This window comes from Papilio xuthus, unplaced genomic scaffold, assembly GCF_000836235.2.
Source record: "Papilio xuthus unplaced genomic scaffold, Pxut_1.1 DF824992.1, whole genome shotgun sequence".
Lineage (NCBI taxonomy): Eukaryota > Metazoa > Arthropoda > Insecta > Lepidoptera > Papilionidae > Papilio > Papilio xuthus.
This window is the reverse complement of record NW_013533657.1, coordinates 2,749,297-2,768,284: the sequence shown is the minus strand read 5'-3', so window position 1 is coordinate 2,768,284 and position 18,988 is coordinate 2,749,297. Positions and strand designations below refer to the sequence as shown.

Sequence of the window (18,988 nt, the reverse complement as noted above, 5' to 3'; positions counted from 1 at the left end):
TTGATTTTATTACAAAAATTATTGCACATCATTAGATCATTGCTGCTTTTATTGAAGGCAAAAATAAAGTTTGATGAGTACACACACATTTTTCATCTTAATAAAACTGAATTGCCCTATTACATCGGAATAAGAAGAATAAAGGCCATGTTAAAGGATTGAAAATTCAGGTATTTTTACAATCTTACATTGTTTTTATTGCTAAATATGCACAATAACATGACACTAGCATTATCTCATGACATCACTGTTCCTGTATAAGATTATTTGCCCACAACAAAGACAAGAGCATCCTTACATTCATGGGGTGTCAATATTATTGTTCATATATAGTGGTATGAAATAAAATTATACTTATTACCAAGTACCTTAACATATAAAGTTTGACTTAAATATGGTAACTTTAATTTAGATATAATTTTATTTTTTATTAATCAAATCCAAACTCATTTCTTATCCAAGGATAGCTTTTAGGACAATCTACACATGTAATCATGTATTTGTCATGTTCCAATACTTTAGAAGGTAGTTTGCATGTCCTAGGTTTGCTGCAAGCTATTTCATTTTCACGGAAGCGACGATCCTTGCATTGCCACGGTTGGAATTTCTTTAATTGGAGTACTGGTGTTGGTCGTTTCATCCACTCAATAACCTCTTTATATGTTACGAAGTAAACATCTGGTAGCCTTAATAGTTCTATTATAAATCTCTGAAAAAAATATGTTTTAAAATGTAAACCAAATTTACGGTCTGGGAACAACAATATGAAAACAGAATTTATGGTCTGGATACAACAAAAACTACTTAATACAAGACAAGCTTAATGCGTTTGTTTAGTAAAAATGATATATTGACAGATTTAAAAATCAATAAACACAAATGAATAAATGAAAAATCTTTGACTCAATGGTGGCTGCCTCGGCATTATGATTAATATTTGCATTAAACAAAATAATTGTATTTAAAATAAGTTCCAATATTACCTTCAAAGCAGCAAGGTAATGGCTATTTCGTAACCAAGTACCACTCAGATGTATGCCAAATGGAGCTCTATTTTTTAAATAATGCCTTTTGAAGTTGTTTAGTAAAATACCATATATATCATCGCCAGTAAGTGTAAAGTCGCAATGTTCAGGAGTTGCGTATGAATTATTTTTGCCATCTAACAGAGGATTTATAACCATCTGCCATAATCCTGCATAACTTCTTGTTGGACAATATTGATATTTTTCTGTAATAATACATAAAAGTAAATAATAATAGTAGCTAGTTCTTTCTAATAATCTATTGCAGAGTTTGTACAAATGTATTTGTGTATAAACTTAAATTATGTAAGTACTGCAAGTTATGTAGTGATCTGGGAGATCTCAGATTAGATTCTATCATCGCTTGGTCTTTTTTTTTAGGTATCTTAGTATACCAGGTATCTTAGTATACCAGGTATTTTAGTATACCAGGTATCTTGGTTTTGGTCCGTTATTTAACATTCTTAACAAAATGTATAGCGCATTTGAAATCTCTAGTACAACGAATTGTAAACACAATGTGAAAGATGAATTACAATTCAACATTGGCTAATATATTTCTTCATCGAGGGTTTGTATTATTTATTAGTTGAACAAGGAAGTGTTTAGCAAGTGTACACGGGTCGTCTGACATTTAAATCATGGTAAATGTATTACCTGTGCATTCGTGCGGCATTTTGTAATCGTGAGTGTAGGGCCAGTATGGCGGGTCGGAGGGGGGCGCTACTATCGTTGCATCGTAAACAAATCCAAACTCTTGCATCATAACAAACTGTCGGTTCCATCCGACAGATAAATAGGGTACCCGAAGACCTCTATACAAACATTTAAACAAAAGTATTTAATTATTAATAAAAAAATACCAAGCCGACTAAGTACGCTTTTATCAGTGTTGGAAAAATACCTGAAATCCTCCATCCATACTTTTCCAAACCTATTGATTATGTTTGCTTGGCCAACCATTTCGTCAAACCAATCTTCAACAGTGGCGTTCCTAGCCCACCATTCTTCTGGGCCACGGTGTCTGTAATTTTGAAATAAAGTTATTTGTTTATTAACCACATAAAAGAGACTCAGATTTGATAAAGATTACTTAGGAAGGACCTCAGTTTTAGTTTGAGAAACCTATTAAGTAGATTTCTATGGTAGTAAAATTAAAAATGGCTTACGTTATAGAATGTACAGCAATTTCGTGTCCGTCATTCCACAATTTCTGGACGTGTCTATAGTTGGTATAGGGGTGTGAGACAAAGAAAGTAGCCTTGATTGGACATCCATTGGGATTTTTACGATCGGATGTAAACAAGTGTTTGTTATAAATATCCCAGTTTTCGTGATTCACCGCTCCATTGAATGTGAGAGTGATCATTTGAGGTGTCTGTAAAGAAATACATCTGTTTAAATACTTTTTAAAATTTTCTTTATTTTTTAATTACAAACCTAAAGAGAATTCTAATATAATCTTCGCCGTCTTTAAGAATTACAAATCATCGGTTCAATCATTCGGTATCGGTTAAGTGAACTTTCATACAGAACAAAGCACGTTTTCACCAAACACTAGCCTCTGGCAGTTATGTAATATTGCTATTTGTAATTATGAGATAGAAAATGTTGCGACTCATTGGTAACAGCATCATTTTAATGTTCAATTTAAAAGTAACGCCAATATCTTACTTCCTCAATGTATTGTACCGTGAAAATAAGTTTGTTTTTTGTACAGGCATTGTAGTTTGCCTAGTTCTAAACATGCGCTGTATGAATTTATGATGAATAATTTATTTATTGTTTTATCTATTTTATTTATTATTTTTAACTTAAACAATTATGTGTATGGATATTGGATAAAAGACGCATGACTGATTAGTTGACATGTATGGAACTTCAAGTATTTCGACGATGAAAACGTACAGCATATGATGATAGAAATAATGCAGTTTTGGTACAATGTTTGTATAATATAAGGTAATTAGGTAAGTAGTGTGCATCGGTAGTAGAACGGAAGAGCATAAAATCACGCGATGAATTTGCTCGAGCGAATTAAATTACCTGATTAGGTACGAGATTTCCTGGTATTTCTTTGCCGGTATTCGTGCAGAAACAATCAGGTAACAGGCACATGTTGGGATCGCATGGTTCCGCTGAATTTGGATCGTTTGTAACGTCACACCAGGCCTACAATAAGATTTAGAGATATTAAAAAAAATCATACAGACTGACAGAACATTGGTGATCTTAGGAAGCAGAAGTTTTTAAAGTATTTTTTAGAAGGAATTAGTATTTTTTTAAAGAGAATTAAAGATATTTATTATTTTAATATTACTATTGCTATTGATACTTTGACTGTTAAAAACTTTATTGGCATTGAATAATTTCAAATTGAACAATGAAACCCATTTTCGTAACAATCTTAAATCATCACACCTAAATGATCCCTTTCAAAGCGTGAAAGTTTATGTCACAGTATTAGTGCATTATCATTAGAAATCTCGTCATGTTTCGCTTACGAAATGCAAGTGTCGACAACAACTTAGAGATGGCATAGATGCAACTGCTACTGTTGCACAACACGACTGTTAGTCATTCTAATTCACTAAATAGAATGCTTTCATTTGATGTTCAGTTTTGATTCAATCGTTAGTTTCCATTACCGTAACAATTGCATAAAAACATATCTTTTTTCTTTCGAAGGGTATGAGAAGGATATAAATATTGTTTTATTGTGTCTGGCCACTGAATACTAATATGAAAATAAAAAGAACATTTTAATGATGTAATTGTAAGGAAAGTTATGAGAATTCTGAACTGCGTACATTTTTTAGAACAATGGCAAATTCTTAAATTAACTAGCGGGTAAAAATCTTGGCTATTTCTATTCAGTAAATATTTGTTAATTATTTTTTTATACGTATTTATACTGTTTAAATACTTCGTCAGATAAATCATCGCAGTCAAATGAGCCATCGCAGAAATATTCCGCAGGTAAGCAGTGACCGTCCGCACAGCCCAGGTGTGTTTCGTTGGCACACATTGCATGCTCCAGAAGTGGTTGTGGTAGAACTATTTCTAAAATTATAAAATAAAATAGTCATCAAGTGATGTGTAATTCATGTTAGTGCTAAAATAGCAAAAAATATTTACCATTGTCAGATGTAAATCACAACCATCAAAAATGAAGCACTATAGAGCACAATATTTGCTACAGTACGATTTAACATTTTACTTAATTCAATAATAAATTATAGTTTTAACAAATATTTTTACCTTTCGTGACGTCACAGTTATGGACATTTTGATATTTATCGCATAGTTGTCGATTGACATCGAAAAGTCGCCCTTCCGAGCATTTGAATTCGAACACCTCACCCTCTACACAAAGATAGTATTTGGCACATTCGTTCTTTGTCCATAATATGTCTTCGGATCTATCCGGATTCCTATAACAAAAAAAAAACGTAATTTTCATTATGTCTTCCCGTTATAAAGTTCAAAATTACGTTACCCATCTAGATTAATCTCAATGAATCTAACATAAAACTTTTAGCTTTTGTCTCGATTTTTTACTCTGGTACACGTGAGAAAGAGGAGAGCGTCCCTAGGTGATTAAATATAAAATATAGCATTTTCTTAATGCTTTAATATAAATATTTTACTTGATTCATAGTGTCTAAAAAATTCCATAATTCCATTTAGATTATATAACTTGGTTACTCAATGCGTAAGCTTTTATTTTATGTAAAGTCCCAGTAAACATATTCAAATTAAATGATGTGTTTATTGTATCTGGTGACAGAGGACTTTAATATTCTATGTGAACCTAAAATTATCGATGTAACAACTACGAAAGGAAATCGATTTGTCAAATAGCCAAGTTCTAGCTCTCTATCACAGGTGTATGTTGAGGCGAAAGTGAATTTCACAAGATGACGCAGGAAGTGGTAATAACGTAGAACACAATGGTAGACCGGACGGTCGCCAATCGCTACCATAAGCCATTCAGCGCTGTCAAGGTTGGCGAAAGTATTGTGGGGTCAATAACCTTTTGACAACAACCATACTATTCCATTTATTTTCATCAATGATGCGTTAATTGCGTGTAGGAAGTGCATGATAGTGTTAGATAACAAGAAATATCATGATATCGGTTTGTTTGTATTTTCATATTTGTATTTCTTTCATTTTTCTGATAAAAACCACGCAAAATATTCAGTTGAAAACACATCGCGTATACTGGCTGGTTGGAAAATATTTTTTTAGTGTTGTTTTTCTTGCAACAATGTTTACTTCGAGAAAAACGTACATCACTGAATTATTCAGTAATTTATGTTTAGATAAATAATTTAAAGTATATTTTTAATACGATATTTATAAGCATTAATTTACTAAGCATTATGATTAAGTTTATTTATTATGAGTAAGTAAACTCATGTATAGATATATTTTTGTATATAGAAAGCGACAATAAGTAAACAAGTCTATAGGTATATACTATATTATACTTGAGTTCTGTTACGTTTAAAATAATTACGATATTAGATTTTATCTAGATTTAAAATGCTAGTTTAAAGTTGAACTACCGAAACACTCGTTGTCTCTGTCATTCTCCTTGCAAAATCTGGACAGCAATATGTTTTGTAAGGATCTTTTGGCAGTGGAAACACCCGGATATATTATTATATTTCACTGTCTTCTCAATGTACTTTTGTATAAGAATTACAAAATATAGTTTAAAGTGTCAGCTTATTGGTTAGATATGTATGCTTACACCTGATTTTATTTTTAATCTCAAGTTTCGCCACTGAAACTCCTATGTGACACTGATAAAACTTGGTAAACTTAAAACAAAATACAGAACAATTTATAGAATTTAAAACTCGAAGCCTAAATTATAAACTTTATGTAACCCATGAGATGTGTTCATCGCATAAAATATCGTATAACCGTCAAATATTATGAGTAAAGGTTCTTTAACTAAGATAATAAGAAAGGTAAAATATTCAAAAAAAATAATTAAATGTTTAAAAATACCGTACTATTTAGAACATGTAAAACACAAACCTGTAAAATCTGCCATTTTCAATACATTTAGTTTGATTTAAACTTGTGTGTGCCACTTGCTTTCCTCGCACTTCTGTAATAAACGTTTTTTGGTTTTAAAAAAATACGCACTTATCACAGTAAACAAAAATTGAAGCGCACGCAATTGTTAATTTGTATTAAAATTAATTACATAATGTATTTTACCTAGAATGGATAGAAAAGTAAAGCACAAGACGGCTAGCATAAACAATCTAACCATGTTGTTCGCTTGGTTTCCGTCAAAACACTGATTCTGTTACTCGATTCTATACAAGATACACTAGTGAACCGCTCGTTCATCGCCGGACACTGGCCACTTTCTTTTGCTCGGAAGTGATATAATTAGTACTTACTTCATAGCTTTTTAATTTACACCGATGTGCTGCGTGTAACTCAATAAATATCTCAAATTACGGTTTCAATTTTGATGCGGATTACTAATGTTTTTATAATTCAGTAGATTCCTAGAAGTAAAAGAAATTTTATCCCTTTAACGACAGCTCTAAATATATCTCGGTTGCAGATTGATTGACATTAAAATACAAGGTCATACATATTTGCGTTGGTATGTATAATAGTTTTAAAAGTACTAAGATATATTATAAAAACCAAAACTGTAATACATATGATGATCGTAGATTTGAATCTAGGATCATGAGCGCAACAAGTTCACTATCCGCTGAGCTATATACTACACAGACGAGATATGGGTTACATATCTCGTCTGTGTAGTATATAGCTCATATACATTTTATAATTTGAATATTTTTATACGTTGTGGAATATTAAATAATGCATGACAATATAATATAGTATAATTTTTCTTTTCTTAAATTTAGTATTATAATTTTAAGAAAAGAAATGGAAGATAATAGAATATATCTTGTTAACTTAGAAAAAAAACCATTTCTGCGAAGTGACTGTAACTTTATACGAAAATTATTTGTCTGTGATAACCGGTTACCGGCTGTCAAAGTCAATATCAAATATCAATAAATATTGTTACCATATCACCTGATTCTGAAAAAACTTCGAATTATTTTAAATATTTTAGTTATAGTTTATAAAAATGAAGTGCACAATAACGGTTGTTCTGTTATCAATTTTATTTAATTTATGCTTGACTACTTTATCTCCACCTAGCGATAAAAAGACTCAAAAAAATGTAAAACCACAGGAAGGTGCTAGGAAAAATAATGTACTAGATCGTAAATTAGTGGTTGAAAATGCTTATGTGAAGGATATTTTAAAATATCACGCAACTTACCATCAGGATGTTTCATTCAGGAATTTTAAAAACCCAGTATTGGGTTACGTGACGCCGGTAAGTTCATTTATTTTCGCTGGTGGTGTGTTTGAAGTACAGTGATCTTAATAAATATTTTTAACGATATGTAACCGTAGTTTCATTTGAAATTATATTTAATACATCACTACTACTCTGTACTAAAGTAATTAATTTATTTTAGTGGAATAGCAAAGGCTATGATGTTGCAAAAACATGGGCTCCAAAATTCAACTACATTTGTCCTGTTTGGCTGCAAGTAAAGAGGCAATCTCCCAGTATTTACATCATATCTGGATTACATGATGTTGATCATGCATGGATGAAGTCTGTAAGACAAAAAGGTTCCCAGAGTAACTTGAAAAGTATGTATTCATAGATTAAATATTTAAAAACAATGTTTATACTAACATTAGATTCAAAATAGACATAAAACCTTCACTTGTAATTTATTAATTGCACTTAGTAACAATATTTTAAAGTTGTCATTAAGCATGCGGCCATTTGGTTTTAGTTCTTCCAAGGTTGCTGTTTGAGAATTGGCAGCCATCAGATCTGAAAGCATTCTTTATGGACCCAACAGCAAATGTGGAGCAAGAAGCACTTATTAATGAAGTAAAAAAAGCCTGTAAACAGTGGAAGTTTGATGGTATTGTCCTAGAGATTTTCTCTCAAATTGGGAAGTATATTGAGAAATCTGTAAAATTTATTCAGAAATTTGGTAAGTCTTTGTGATTAAAGAATATTTAGAGCAGTATACTCAGCATTAATTTAATAATTAGAGTTCATAAAAGTATTAAAACCAACAACTAAGTTAAAATAAATATTCAATTTGTCTTATTATTAATCAGTGCACATTTTTATTAAGATACTACATGGATACAGCATCTGCGGGACCTCTGGCTTTGCAGATGTCCATGGGCGTTGGATCAAATAATATTAGGCGATTTGTTGCTCATTTGCCTTTTCTATAAAAAAAAATTATTATTTTTTTCAGGTTTAGCAATGGATGATAATGATTTTAAGCTTATCTTAGTTTATCCACCATTCCGTGGTTATCCTAGTGATGATTTCTTAGTGCAGGCTTTCAATGAAATATATCCTTACATAGAAGCAGTGTCTGTGATGACTTATGACTTTTCTAATCCACAGAAACCAGGTTAGTCATCAAACAAAATACCCTTATTCCATCTTATTACTTATTCCAAACAAGTACAAGGTTTGATAACAGTAAGGGTTAAGCTTGAGTAGTTTAACTTATGTTAAACATTTACGCTCCTTAAATTATATTAATGATTAGATTTGACACTTTCTTTTTCATATGAAATTAGATAAGTATAGGAATGTTATTTCTTATAAGATTATTTAATCGTGTGTTTCTGAGACCAAAATCCCCATTTAAAACATAATGTTATCTCTGTTTTTGTTAAAAATAATGACAGGGAGGATATGTAGTAAAAAGATTTTGATCTAATAAACCAACGCTTATACATTAAATTTTATTGTAAACTGGAAATTAATGTAAAAGATGCTATTTTTTTATATTTGCTTTTGATGTTTATTTTAGGTCCCAATGCACCATTGAATTGGATAAGATTATGTGTTGAAAAACTAATGAACAACGAAGACAGTACAGAAAAAAAATCTAAAATCCTATTAGGATTAAACTTCTATGGTAACGCTTATACTGTTAATGGAGGAGGTCCCATTGTTGGCTCAGAGTATATTGAACTGTTGAAAAATGCTAAAAATAATCAGGCGCTCACATACAATAATAAGACAGGAGAGAATTATATTGAAGTCAGGTGAGTTTATTTCTTACCTTATTTCATGTTACGAACACTAATTTAAAATCTTATAAGAAAAAAAACTGAGTTATATAATATATGCATATATTAAGAAAAAACTACTTATCTTAGATTTTTATTTTGTTTTCAGGACATCGCAGGGTGCTAAAAAGATTTTCTACCCCTCTCTTTACTCAATACACAAGAGATTAGAACTAGCCCACATGTATGGAACTGGAGTAGCTATATGGGAATTAGGACAAGGTCTTGATTACTTTTATGACCTATTTTAATACAATACTATACTAAGTCAATTTATTCAATACCTTAAATATTCATAGCAACTCATACGTCTGGGAATAAATATTGTAATTATAATAATAGTCAAATGAATTTGAAATAGTTGAATAGTATTAGATGTGCTTTTATTAACACATTTACCGTGGGTTTCTGATACCTAACTCTGTGTATTAATCATAGTGTCGTCCCTGTCATTATCTTTGCCACCACAGAGATAGCAATATCTTATATATAAAATTCTCATGTCACAATTTTCTTTCCCATACTCCTCCGAAACGGCTTGACCGATTCTCATGAAATTTTTTGAGCATATTGGGTAGGTCTGAGAATCGGACAACATCTATTTTAAATCCCGCGCGGACGGAGTCGCGAGCGACAGTTAGTATAATATATAAATAATATGTTTTAAACAGAGATTTAGGTGTCAGAAACCCACTGTTGGTGTCACTGACTCGTCTGGTGAGTTGACTTTCATGTGATAAATACCTGACATTGAATGTGTTAATATAAGTATTTTGCACCTTCAATATTTTTTCACCTTCAGATTTAAAAACGATGTATCTTATTTATAAAATGCATTATACTGAAGAATAGAATAGAAATCTCAATAAGTGTCTATCATTTATTCTTCATTCAAATATATATAACAAACATTGATTCAGTCTTTAAAATTTATTCAACCACGCAAAAACTTACAATTATGATATTAAGATATGTCAACAAAATATATACATATAAAATTACCCAGACTACATAACCGTAAATTTCCGCTGTACATCGATTCTAAACACGTTATCTTTTTAATTTTTTTTTAAATAGCAATGTCAAAAGATAACAATGTCTTTGTTCCAATGTTATTATAAACTTGTATTTAAACTTTGTATATATAGTCTGTGGTCTTATGTGGCTTAATTTTAAGCTACGTTTTGTTTCTTCTTTAAATCCATCATAGACTGAGGTCCTTTCATGACGCGATGCATCAGGTCCCAGCACATTTTAGCTGGCAGCAAACTGGTAAAGGAAAAGAACATGACATTCTTGAAATTCACCAAAGCGGTTATAATGCTATATATTTTAATTGAACGTACTGTTAATTCGTGGAAATTGTGTAAAAATGATGTGAGTAATATGGATTAATTATGTTGAAGTATATGTTTGTTTGACCAAAAACATTTTGGAATTTAAGTTTTCGTGTGAAAAGTGTTGCCTATCTAGTGCCTATTCTATATTCAGGTTTTGGTTGAACCAAGGAATACACTTGAGGTATTTAAACGCAATACTAACGCCATTTTATGCGACACTTGACAAGACAAAAGCGGCTCGGTCTAAACAAGATTTGTAATATTTACCACTTAAGCGGTAGGAGGTATCTAACGGAGCCGGGCATCACGCAGTTGACCTCGTTCTTCCTGATTGAGTCAATCATAGTCTCGGCCACGTAGTCTGGTTCAAGCATTGGCATGAGGCGTGGCGTTACTCCGTCAAACATACCCGTGTTGATATAGTAAGGACATACTAGCGTAGCATAGATCGTGTTGTGGCCGTGAGCCTGAAAATGTACATTATTATGACTTTAAAACACACTGACTAACATAATTTTAGCATCGCTGGAAAGTCTTGGCGTGTGGAGACTATAACTAGCGAACCTACCGTTGGTTTTTGAAAATAAAATATAAATAAAACATATCGACATCCATGTCATTATCTTTGAGAAAACAGAGTTTGAAACGGGGATTATGGTCTCGGAAACCCACGGCAAGTCTTTTAATGTTATAGGTTGTGATAGGATCAGTAACTCACCCTTAGCTCTGTAAATAAACTCTCGTGGAAGCCGACTGTTGCAAACTTAGTGGCGCTGTAGTCAGTGCAGCGGTAGGTGCCGAGCAGACCCGCCACCGAGCCTACTGTCACTATATGCCCTTTGCCTGTCTTTATCATTTCGGGCAAGAAGGCTTTTACGGTCTGAAATCAAGAAAACAGCACAGTAATTAGTAGAAAGACTGGCTACGTATGTATATCTGAAAATCCATTGGAATGTAACCCTTGGTTAAAATTAGTGTGATATAAAATATAATATATTCGCATGTAGAGAAACGCAGTTAAAAATGCACTTCATCTAAATATAAACGCACACACACGAGTCAAGAGCGCGCAATTAAGTGATCGTTATCACAAAAAACGGAAATTCCACTAAACGAATAAAACCTACACGTTAAACATAACAAGGGAACTTATGGGAACTTACCCAATAATGGGAGAGTATGTTGACTTTGTATGTAGTCTCTATAGCAGCATCGCAGAGTTCCAGTAGGGTCTCGCCGAACACAGTACCAGCATTGTTAATAAGCATGTCGACTTTTCCCACCTTAAAAAAAGAAACTTATTGATCGGTCCGGATCGGTTTCAACATTGTCCGTCAGTTTGGATAGATGGCGCCCTACTTCTTTCTATCACCAAAGTCCATAATAATAGTATTTTTTCTCCTGTATATAGATGACTTATACTAACTAGCTCCTTGTGCGAAAAAGTAATAGATTTTGCTATAAAAAATACGAAACTTTCGTGTCGGAGTGAGCGTGAGTTTTTACGTTTTCAGATTACCTTCGCCAACACTTTTTATAAAGTAAGGTTAACGCCCAAATATTTTGTATAATTCGAGGCAAAGGAAGTAACAAATGTATTTTTCCGCTTTAAAAAAAGAACATTAATTTTCTTCGATACAAGGTTACGAGTGAACTTTTGATAACATTTACATCTACGTATGTCCGGATCAAATATTTCAGAATAAAAGGAAAAAACAATGTTTTAAATCCTTCCGTTAAAGCTGCGACAAAGCAAACAACTACTAGACGGTAACTATATTATTTTATGAAAATCTTACAATTTTTACGCCATTTCGTTCACTTTAACAAGATCACGTTTACATATAACGTATTTCATAAAAGTCTACTTGCAAGTTTGTAAGCGTTACTAGAAGAAATGGGATTATTGTAAACGCCAATTGTAATAAGTGTAAACAAAAAGTAACATCAATTTAGTTCCGTATGTTAAAGAATAGAGGATTACTTACCTCTTTTTTGACTTTTTCAGCGGTGCTATAAACTGAATTCCGGTCTGCGAGGTCCACGATGTAACTTGCTACTTCATACCCCTCATCGGTAAGTGCGGAGCAAGTCTCCTTTAGAGCTGCAGCAATTTTGTTAATGACTTTTAACTTAGCTCATAAAATTAAACGTCATAATAACATAAGTCACGGAATATGCAACGTACCTAAAGCCCAAAGTTAGCGTTAATGAAATTATACAGATGTCATTAGTTAACATACCCTCTTTGTTGATATCCCATGCTACAACTTTAGCTCCAAGACGCGCTAGTTTGATAGACAGATGTCGGCCAACCCCACCGCCCGCGCCCGTTACCACGACCACATCCCCCTTTAGGTTCTTCATAGGCCTTATTGCATTTGGCATCAAGGTCCAGAAGAGTGATTCCAGGATATAGTAACAGGATAGCAACAGGAATAGTACCGTATCCTTCGCAATATCGAATACTCTCGACATTTGTGAAGGTGTATGTATCTTTGTGGATTCTAACATGATTGCCTGAAATTAAAAAATAGCTTTTAATATTTATTTTTATGAAATATTGCCACGAAATGAAGAGGACGTATAATTCGAGTGTTCCAAAACTAAAAAAACGACTATAACACTTTTTTCGTTTCCTTGCAGCATAATAAAGTATGTATTCGTACTATAAAAACCGCTACAATATTTTTGAATAATGCATATTAAATTTTAATAAAAAACAAAAAATAAAAGACACGTAGTTTCGCAAAGTATTTTTTTTCCTTCGGTGCAATCAAAATACGATTGACGTCATCTTTAATCGCAGTCTTAAAAAATAAAGCAGGAATTACGAGTTTCATTAATTTATTAGAGGTCATATTATACCTCCAAAAAAAGATAAGAATAACGAAGGAAATCATTTCTCATGTTTACTTTTGTTTCCTTGCAACTACCTCAATGGAATCGATAAAAAATTGTACAACCCTGGACATTGTACACATGTACATAATATTGTTGTTATGTATATTTATTTACATATCATGTAAAAGAATGAGAAGTTCATTCTCATTTCTGTATCGCTACTCTTTATTGGAATTATAAATAGTAAGTCCTGTTAGAAAGCTAAGGTCGTCCAGTTTCTCGTTTGGTCAGGTAACAAAATTATTCCATTGATTTGTAACACAGTCTTACTTAAGACACTCTAGTCTAAAAACATTAGATTACTTGAAGTCTATTGAATCCTAATTATAATATTTGATATTTTACTTGTGTACGAGCTAATATTGGTAAATATTGCATTTCCCAAGACAACGCAATTAAATACAAAGTAAGGATGTATTTGCCTAGCTCGTAACGAAAAACCAATTTTTAATTTAGTCTACGTCTGTTTGGAATATCTGCGAATGATCCGGGTAATCTTTGGAACAGCTGGACTGATTTTAACGGGACTTTGTGGGAAGAAAGCTGAAGCACGCAGGCATAGTATAGGTTTTTTCTTTCTGCGCTCAGGAAGTCTGGGCTGACCCCATGAAATTCCGAAGACATCATATAAATCTTATTATTTATCAAAATCGGTATAACGCAGAGGTCAGGTACCTGCTAAGATATTACCGTCCTGTTTTATATTGTATCTTGCTAAAAGTATCGTGCCAATGCCAAGTATTAGCAAACCAAAAACATGCCGTGCATCTAAATGCTGGATATTTTTTGTGCAAACTCCGCCAAATCTTGTGCAATATTGTAATTGGTTTTTGAGACTCGAAAAGGCTCGACTGGACTTTGACAAAACTTGACTTTTTTGCTACATAACATTAATACTTAATTAATCATAATTTCTCAGTTTAAACACAGCTGAAAACTAATAGGACAGCATAGGTAAAATGTATTTAAGGGTGAATCCTTTCACAAAAAATTGAAATGTTTTCGTTTTACAGTAAAACATCAAAATGGACTTATTGATTTTTAGATGGCAATACTAACAAATGTTTTTAACACATTTTATAGGTTTTGTAGTGGTCTAAGAAGTCAACTTATGGTAATTTATACAGATTTAGATGTACAGTCAGCTGCATAAATATGTGAACAACAAAACTTCAAAAACTTGTATGCGTCTTCGGTTCCAAAAGTAAGTACACATGTCTTCGCTAATGGCAAGTATTCATGGTTGGAAGTATAAGTAAGGATACGCGAATACATATTTTTGAAACCGTCGGCGTATACAAGTTTCTGAAGCTTTGTAAATATATACATATTTATGTAGGCTTACTGTACAATATTGCCGCTCAAATACAAAACATCTTGTTTAAGCACGCGATCTTATTGCACGTCAATTTATCAACATCTTGCCGTCTACTTTTTGTTATAATCTATTATTATTTGTACAGAAATATTTTCTTTTACTGATCAAAATAATGTCTTCAATAATACCGTTATTCATCATAAAGTAGTAACTATAAGTACTTATACATACTGTAATGTTTCGCTTCAACGACGTGCGATATGAAGCTATACGTTTAAGTTATTTGTCGTACGTTTAACTCTTGTTCACTATCTACATTAGAAAGTTGTGTAGAAAGTGATTCCCCGATCTTCAGTAGGTCGAACTTGGGAAATATTTTGATTCTCGCGTTATCCGTTACATTTTTTAAGACAGACATTCTTCATACATAACATACAATTTGTGAACCGGGGATAGTGTTACTTCCCATCAGTAAAATAATTTTTCAGTTTAGTTCAACAGTTTCGTAGCCTATTCAATGCAAATAAACAGAAAAGGAAAAATTAAAGCTTTTCTGTTTGTCAATATTAGTATAGACATCCATCCATAAGAACTATAATGAATCAGTTTCAATTGAATTTATAAATGTTTACCTATTCAACATAATATTTATTCTTTAGGTTATTTTGTAAAAAAAGTCATGTAAGCATAAATGTTTTTGTCGATCAAAACAAATTAAACAACGAGTCAAGGTCTGGTTAGTGTTAATTGTAACATTCATCATAATTGAATAAATTGTTTGTAACATTATGATTATTGACAAATTATGAAAGTCATTTATATTGGACTGGCTGTAGACCGCGACTTCGCCTGCGTGGTATTAAAAAACAAACACAATAAGCCTATGTGTTCCTCCAGGTTATATTCGACATCTATGCCAAATATCATCTAGATCCGTTAAGATCTAACAAACATCTATCCATGTAAACTTTGGCATTTATATTAGTAAGATTAACATCTTAGGTAGAGTAGCAAGCCCGTCAAAAATTTAGGAATAAAGGCTTCATTCATCTCATCTTCAATAGCCGTTTCATTACAGAAACATTTTCCAAGATTTTCATAGTAAGGGACCACTTTTATATTACACTCGTTAGCAGGGACTACTATGTAGGTGTAATAAAAATGAAATATCCTACCAAATTGAAACATTAATTAAAAAGTCAATTAAAAATGACAAACAGAAATGATAATACTTTTATAGTCTGAGCTTCAAGAGTTTGGTATCCTAGAATTTATTTTGTTAGTCAATGCTACATGCAAATGACTTACTTTCAAAAATGATTCTTCGCCTTGTTTTTAATTACCAACAAGATAAACCTTGTTCATGTATAAGTTATTGAGAAAACAATTGTATACACAATAGTATAACGCGATTTAAAACCCATTTGCGAACTGTGTTTTGGCTTCTACATACATTGGCAATTTTTTTTACAGTCAAAAAACCGTTAGCTATCAAGTGTGTATTGGCGGTAATTTAATACAATAAGAGCTATTTTTCATAATTGTAATTTTTTATAAACTTAATTGCAGTTTTGAATATAAGATGCTAACATAAATTGGTCAATTTGTCATTCTGCAATTAAAGCAAAGTAAATATTAAAAATATGTGTGTTTAACTTTGAAATTCAATAGAATGACGTAAACTATACATAATAATAATTTCAAACTGTATACTTACAAATGTTTGAATACCGCGAAAGTGGGTTAGATATTTTACGCGCGGACTTTTAAAAAGTCGTATTTCCCGCGCGAATGGAACGTTGTTTGCGGCGGTCGGTCACTTACTGCGAGTACGCTGCTCTACTCTGCGCTTTCTCTGCTAACGGTATCTACTGCTTTTCGCGCGCGTTCCTCTCACAGTAAACATAATAATTAAAGAACAAGTATAACCTCAAACTTGTTGTGTTTAACTTGTCAATAATATACAGTTTCCGTCCTAAAATATCTACCTTTTATCATTAACTTATACCAGTCCACATAGGATATAGTCAAACATAGGTAGTCTCCAGTCTTCAAAGCATTCCTTAATGCGGTCTTGCTCACCACATGCAGTAACTTCCGTCCGTTCTCACGAGGTCATGTCTTAAATTTAAGAGAGGTAATAACTGAATAAAAAACTAACATTTGATATTATACTGCAGTGAACATAGCAGTACTGGATTTTAAAGTAAAAAAATAATACATTTTCTTTAAATTAATTATGTTGTCTGTTGTTTTTGTTATGTATAACTTTCAGTGTACGTAATTATATTCCTTTCGTTCTCAAGTTATGTCCTTAACAAAAATAAAGCAAATCAAGGTCTCTGACTGACGTGAAAGCTAAGGAAATTTCCACTTCAGAACGAGGAAAGAGATTGTAATATAAAAGGATGGCTGCAATTCCGATTTTTTTAATTTTACCGAGAGCTTACTTTTCTGATACATTTGTACATATTTTTTTTTAAATGAGAATTTTGATAGTATTATAGTATTGGAATTTCTCGACAAGTGTTAGAATAACCTATTTGCTTGTTACAAAAACATTTAACATAATTATAATGCAATATTGTAATGGGATATTAATGGTCAAATCAAGTACTTTTTCAAGACATAAGTGTTAACATTAAAGTAACAATTGTGACGTCACATAAAGTGAGAGGGTGATGATATTACCGCGATAGACAGAACATGTGTGCAACATCATTTTTAACTTAATGGCACAAGAACATCATTAGTCTGGTCATTTAGAATGTTTAATTCAATAATTATACAAATGGGTTTCGATGTGTTGAGCGATAGGAGTCGGCTTTCATTGTCCACAAGTTCTCTTTGAAAAAACAATCTTTCTCATATTATAAATGTGAAGGCTTGGCTGGGTAAATGTTAGAATTTTTAAACAGCTTCAAACAGTCAGTGAAATTTTACAGTAATATATAATATATATACCAAAAATTATGTAAAGAAAATTAGCAGAGTCGCAGTAAGGCAAATTAGATTATGACCATGAAATAAACAGCTTATTTACTTTTTTTTTCTTTAAGCCAAGTACTAAGAATCATCGATACGGAGTAATGCGACGTCTAAATCTTGTATTCATCTCATATCGCGTAAAACAAACGTGAGGAGTTTTGATTATATCAAAATATGCAGAGACAAGATACATGATTGATACCAGAGGAAGTAATTTAGTATTGAACTTGAATGGAATAAAGGAGGACATAGAATTCTTTGTGATCTACGGATTGCTCGTCAGACCAACGATTATATCTTCACAGTAGGTATGTAGAGCTTTGTTTGGTCATTGTATTAAGTTTCCTTGGACCTCCGGCCTCAGTCTTCATCAGCCTTCAACCCAGTATGCCAAGGAAGTTTTCGATGACTTTTCACGACGAATTAAACATCTGTATTTGGGCTAGTCACAGTCTTTTATGACAATTTTTTGACGGAGGACGCACAGAAACAGTATATTTCTGTCCTCTACGCTGTCAAATCCACATTACTTGTCACTGTCGCGCTTGCTTAAACGAATCTTGACTTGTTAAATATAAAATCGGTCCCTTACCGTGGGTTTCTAAGATAGAAATCCCGTTTTGGTCTTAGAAACCATCGGTAAGTAAACAAATTTTAAAATATGCAGTTTAAACTTACGATATTATCATATTTGTGCAACGTAAATGCTAATAGTCATATGGGTATTTGTGTCCCGACTGGCACATGCCATTCTCGTCTCGTTTTGTATGCAGTCAACGTAAATTTGTCATTAGTTGAGGTCGGCCGTAATAGTCCATAGTCATGGCTTTGTTTGTACCGTCAAAGTGTTGAACGTGACACAAAATTCTATGATAGTTATTTAGTTGTAACGTTGACATACTTACTGATATTGAAAAGATGATATTAAAAATGATTGTTTTTCAAAATGTGTCCATGAATATATATATATAAATAGTTTAATTAGTCCAAACAAAAGACAGGCGTGAAGTGGAAGCCGTGTGCGTTGCGGAGGCTGTCTTCTGTGTGGTCGTGGTATTGGTATCACCGGTGAGCCGGCTAATGCGTACAGCAGATGTGTATTGCTCGTTATACTATTGATTAAACTTTCCTGTTTCTAGGCGTCCACTGTCCATTAAAGGTAGGCAATGCATCTGCGATTACGGATTTGCCACCGTATAGTATAAAAATATTGTGGTTGGTTT

At 32.5% G+C, this 18,988-nt stretch overlaps 3 protein-coding genes across 4 annotated transcripts; 1 reads left to right on the top strand and 2 right to left on the bottom strand.

Annotated features, from left to right (window-relative positions):
* Positions 1-35: 35 nt before the first annotated feature.
* Positions 36-6,797, bottom strand: ChLD3 (Chitin and LDLR binding deacetylase 3). The gene is made up of 10 exons (XM_013324573.1): positions 6,267-6,797; positions 6,081-6,153; positions 4,287-4,459; positions 3,952-4,088; positions 3,072-3,197; positions 2,195-2,403; positions 1,930-2,049; positions 1,683-1,840; positions 984-1,231; positions 36-709 (listed from the first exon to the last, which is right to left on the bottom strand). The coding sequence occupies exons 1-10, from the start codon at positions 6,319-6,321 to the stop codon at positions 431-433; spliced, it is 1,578 nt and encodes a 525-aa protein (XP_013180027.1). The 5' UTR covers positions 6,322-6,797; the 3' UTR covers positions 36-430.
* Positions 6,798-7,083: 286 nt separating this feature from the next.
* LOC106126570 (chitinase domain-containing protein 1) lies at positions 7,084-9,572 on the top strand. Its single transcript, XM_013324290.1, has 6 exons — positions 7,084-7,425; positions 7,571-7,751; positions 7,901-8,107; positions 8,384-8,545; positions 8,954-9,191; positions 9,325-9,572. Exons 1-6 carry the CDS (start codon positions 7,171-7,173, stop codon positions 9,464-9,466), a joined length of 1,185 nt encoding a protein of 394 aa, XP_013179744.1. The 5' UTR covers positions 7,084-7,170; the 3' UTR covers positions 9,467-9,572.
* Positions 9,573-10,081: 509 nt separating this feature from the next.
* Positions 10,082-16,621, bottom strand: LOC106126893 (epidermal retinol dehydrogenase 2). 2 transcript variants are annotated; one of them, XM_013324800.1, is made up of 7 exons: positions 16,495-16,621; positions 12,799-13,075; positions 12,544-12,659; positions 11,719-11,838; positions 11,274-11,435; positions 10,823-11,022; positions 10,082-10,484 (listed from the first exon to the last, which is right to left on the bottom strand). In XM_013324800.1, exons 2-7 carry the CDS (start codon positions 13,067-13,069, stop codon positions 10,388-10,390), a joined length of 966 nt encoding a protein of 321 aa, XP_013180254.1. In that variant the 5' UTR covers positions 13,070-13,075; positions 16,495-16,621; the 3' UTR covers positions 10,082-10,387.
* Between the last annotated feature and the right edge of the window lie 2,367 nt (positions 16,622-18,988).

Excerpts from the sequence above, each read along its gene's own strand:
- ChLD3 (XM_013324573.1), bottom strand. The coding sequence starts at position 6,321 with ATGGTTAGATTGTTTATGCTAGCCGTCTTGTGCTTTACTTTTCTATCC. Across the intron at positions 4,460-6,080 it reads GAAAATGGCAGATTTTACAG|GAATCCGGATAGATCCGAAG; the intron begins GTTTGTGTTTTA and ends TTTTTGTTATAG. Across the intron at positions 1,841-1,929 it reads GTATGGATGGAGGATTTCAG|AGGTCTTCGGGTACCCTATT; the intron begins GTATTTTTCCAA and ends ATGTTTGTATAG.
- LOC106126893 (XM_013324800.1), bottom strand. The coding sequence starts at position 13,069 with ATGTTAGAATCCACAAAGATACATACACCTTCACAAATGTCGAGAGTA. Across the intron at positions 11,839-12,543 it reads CTGAAAAAGTCAAAAAAGAG|GTGGGAAAAGTCGACATGCT; the intron begins GTAAGTAATCCT and ends TCTTTTTTTAAG. Across the intron at positions 11,023-11,273 it reads GTTTATTTACAGAGCTAAGG|GCTCACGGCCACAACACGAT; the intron begins GTGAGTTACTGA and ends GTACATTTTCAG.
- LOC106126570 (XM_013324290.1), top strand. The coding sequence starts at position 7,171 with ATGAAGTGCACAATAACGGTTGTTCTGTTATCAATTTTATTTAATTTA. Across the intron at positions 8,108-8,383 it reads AAAATTTATTCAGAAATTTG|GTTTAGCAATGGATGATAAT; the intron begins GTAAGTCTTTGT and ends TATTTTTTTCAG. Across the intron at positions 9,192-9,324 it reads GAGAATTATATTGAAGTCAG|GACATCGCAGGGTGCTAAAA; the intron begins GTGAGTTTATTT and ends TTTTGTTTTCAG.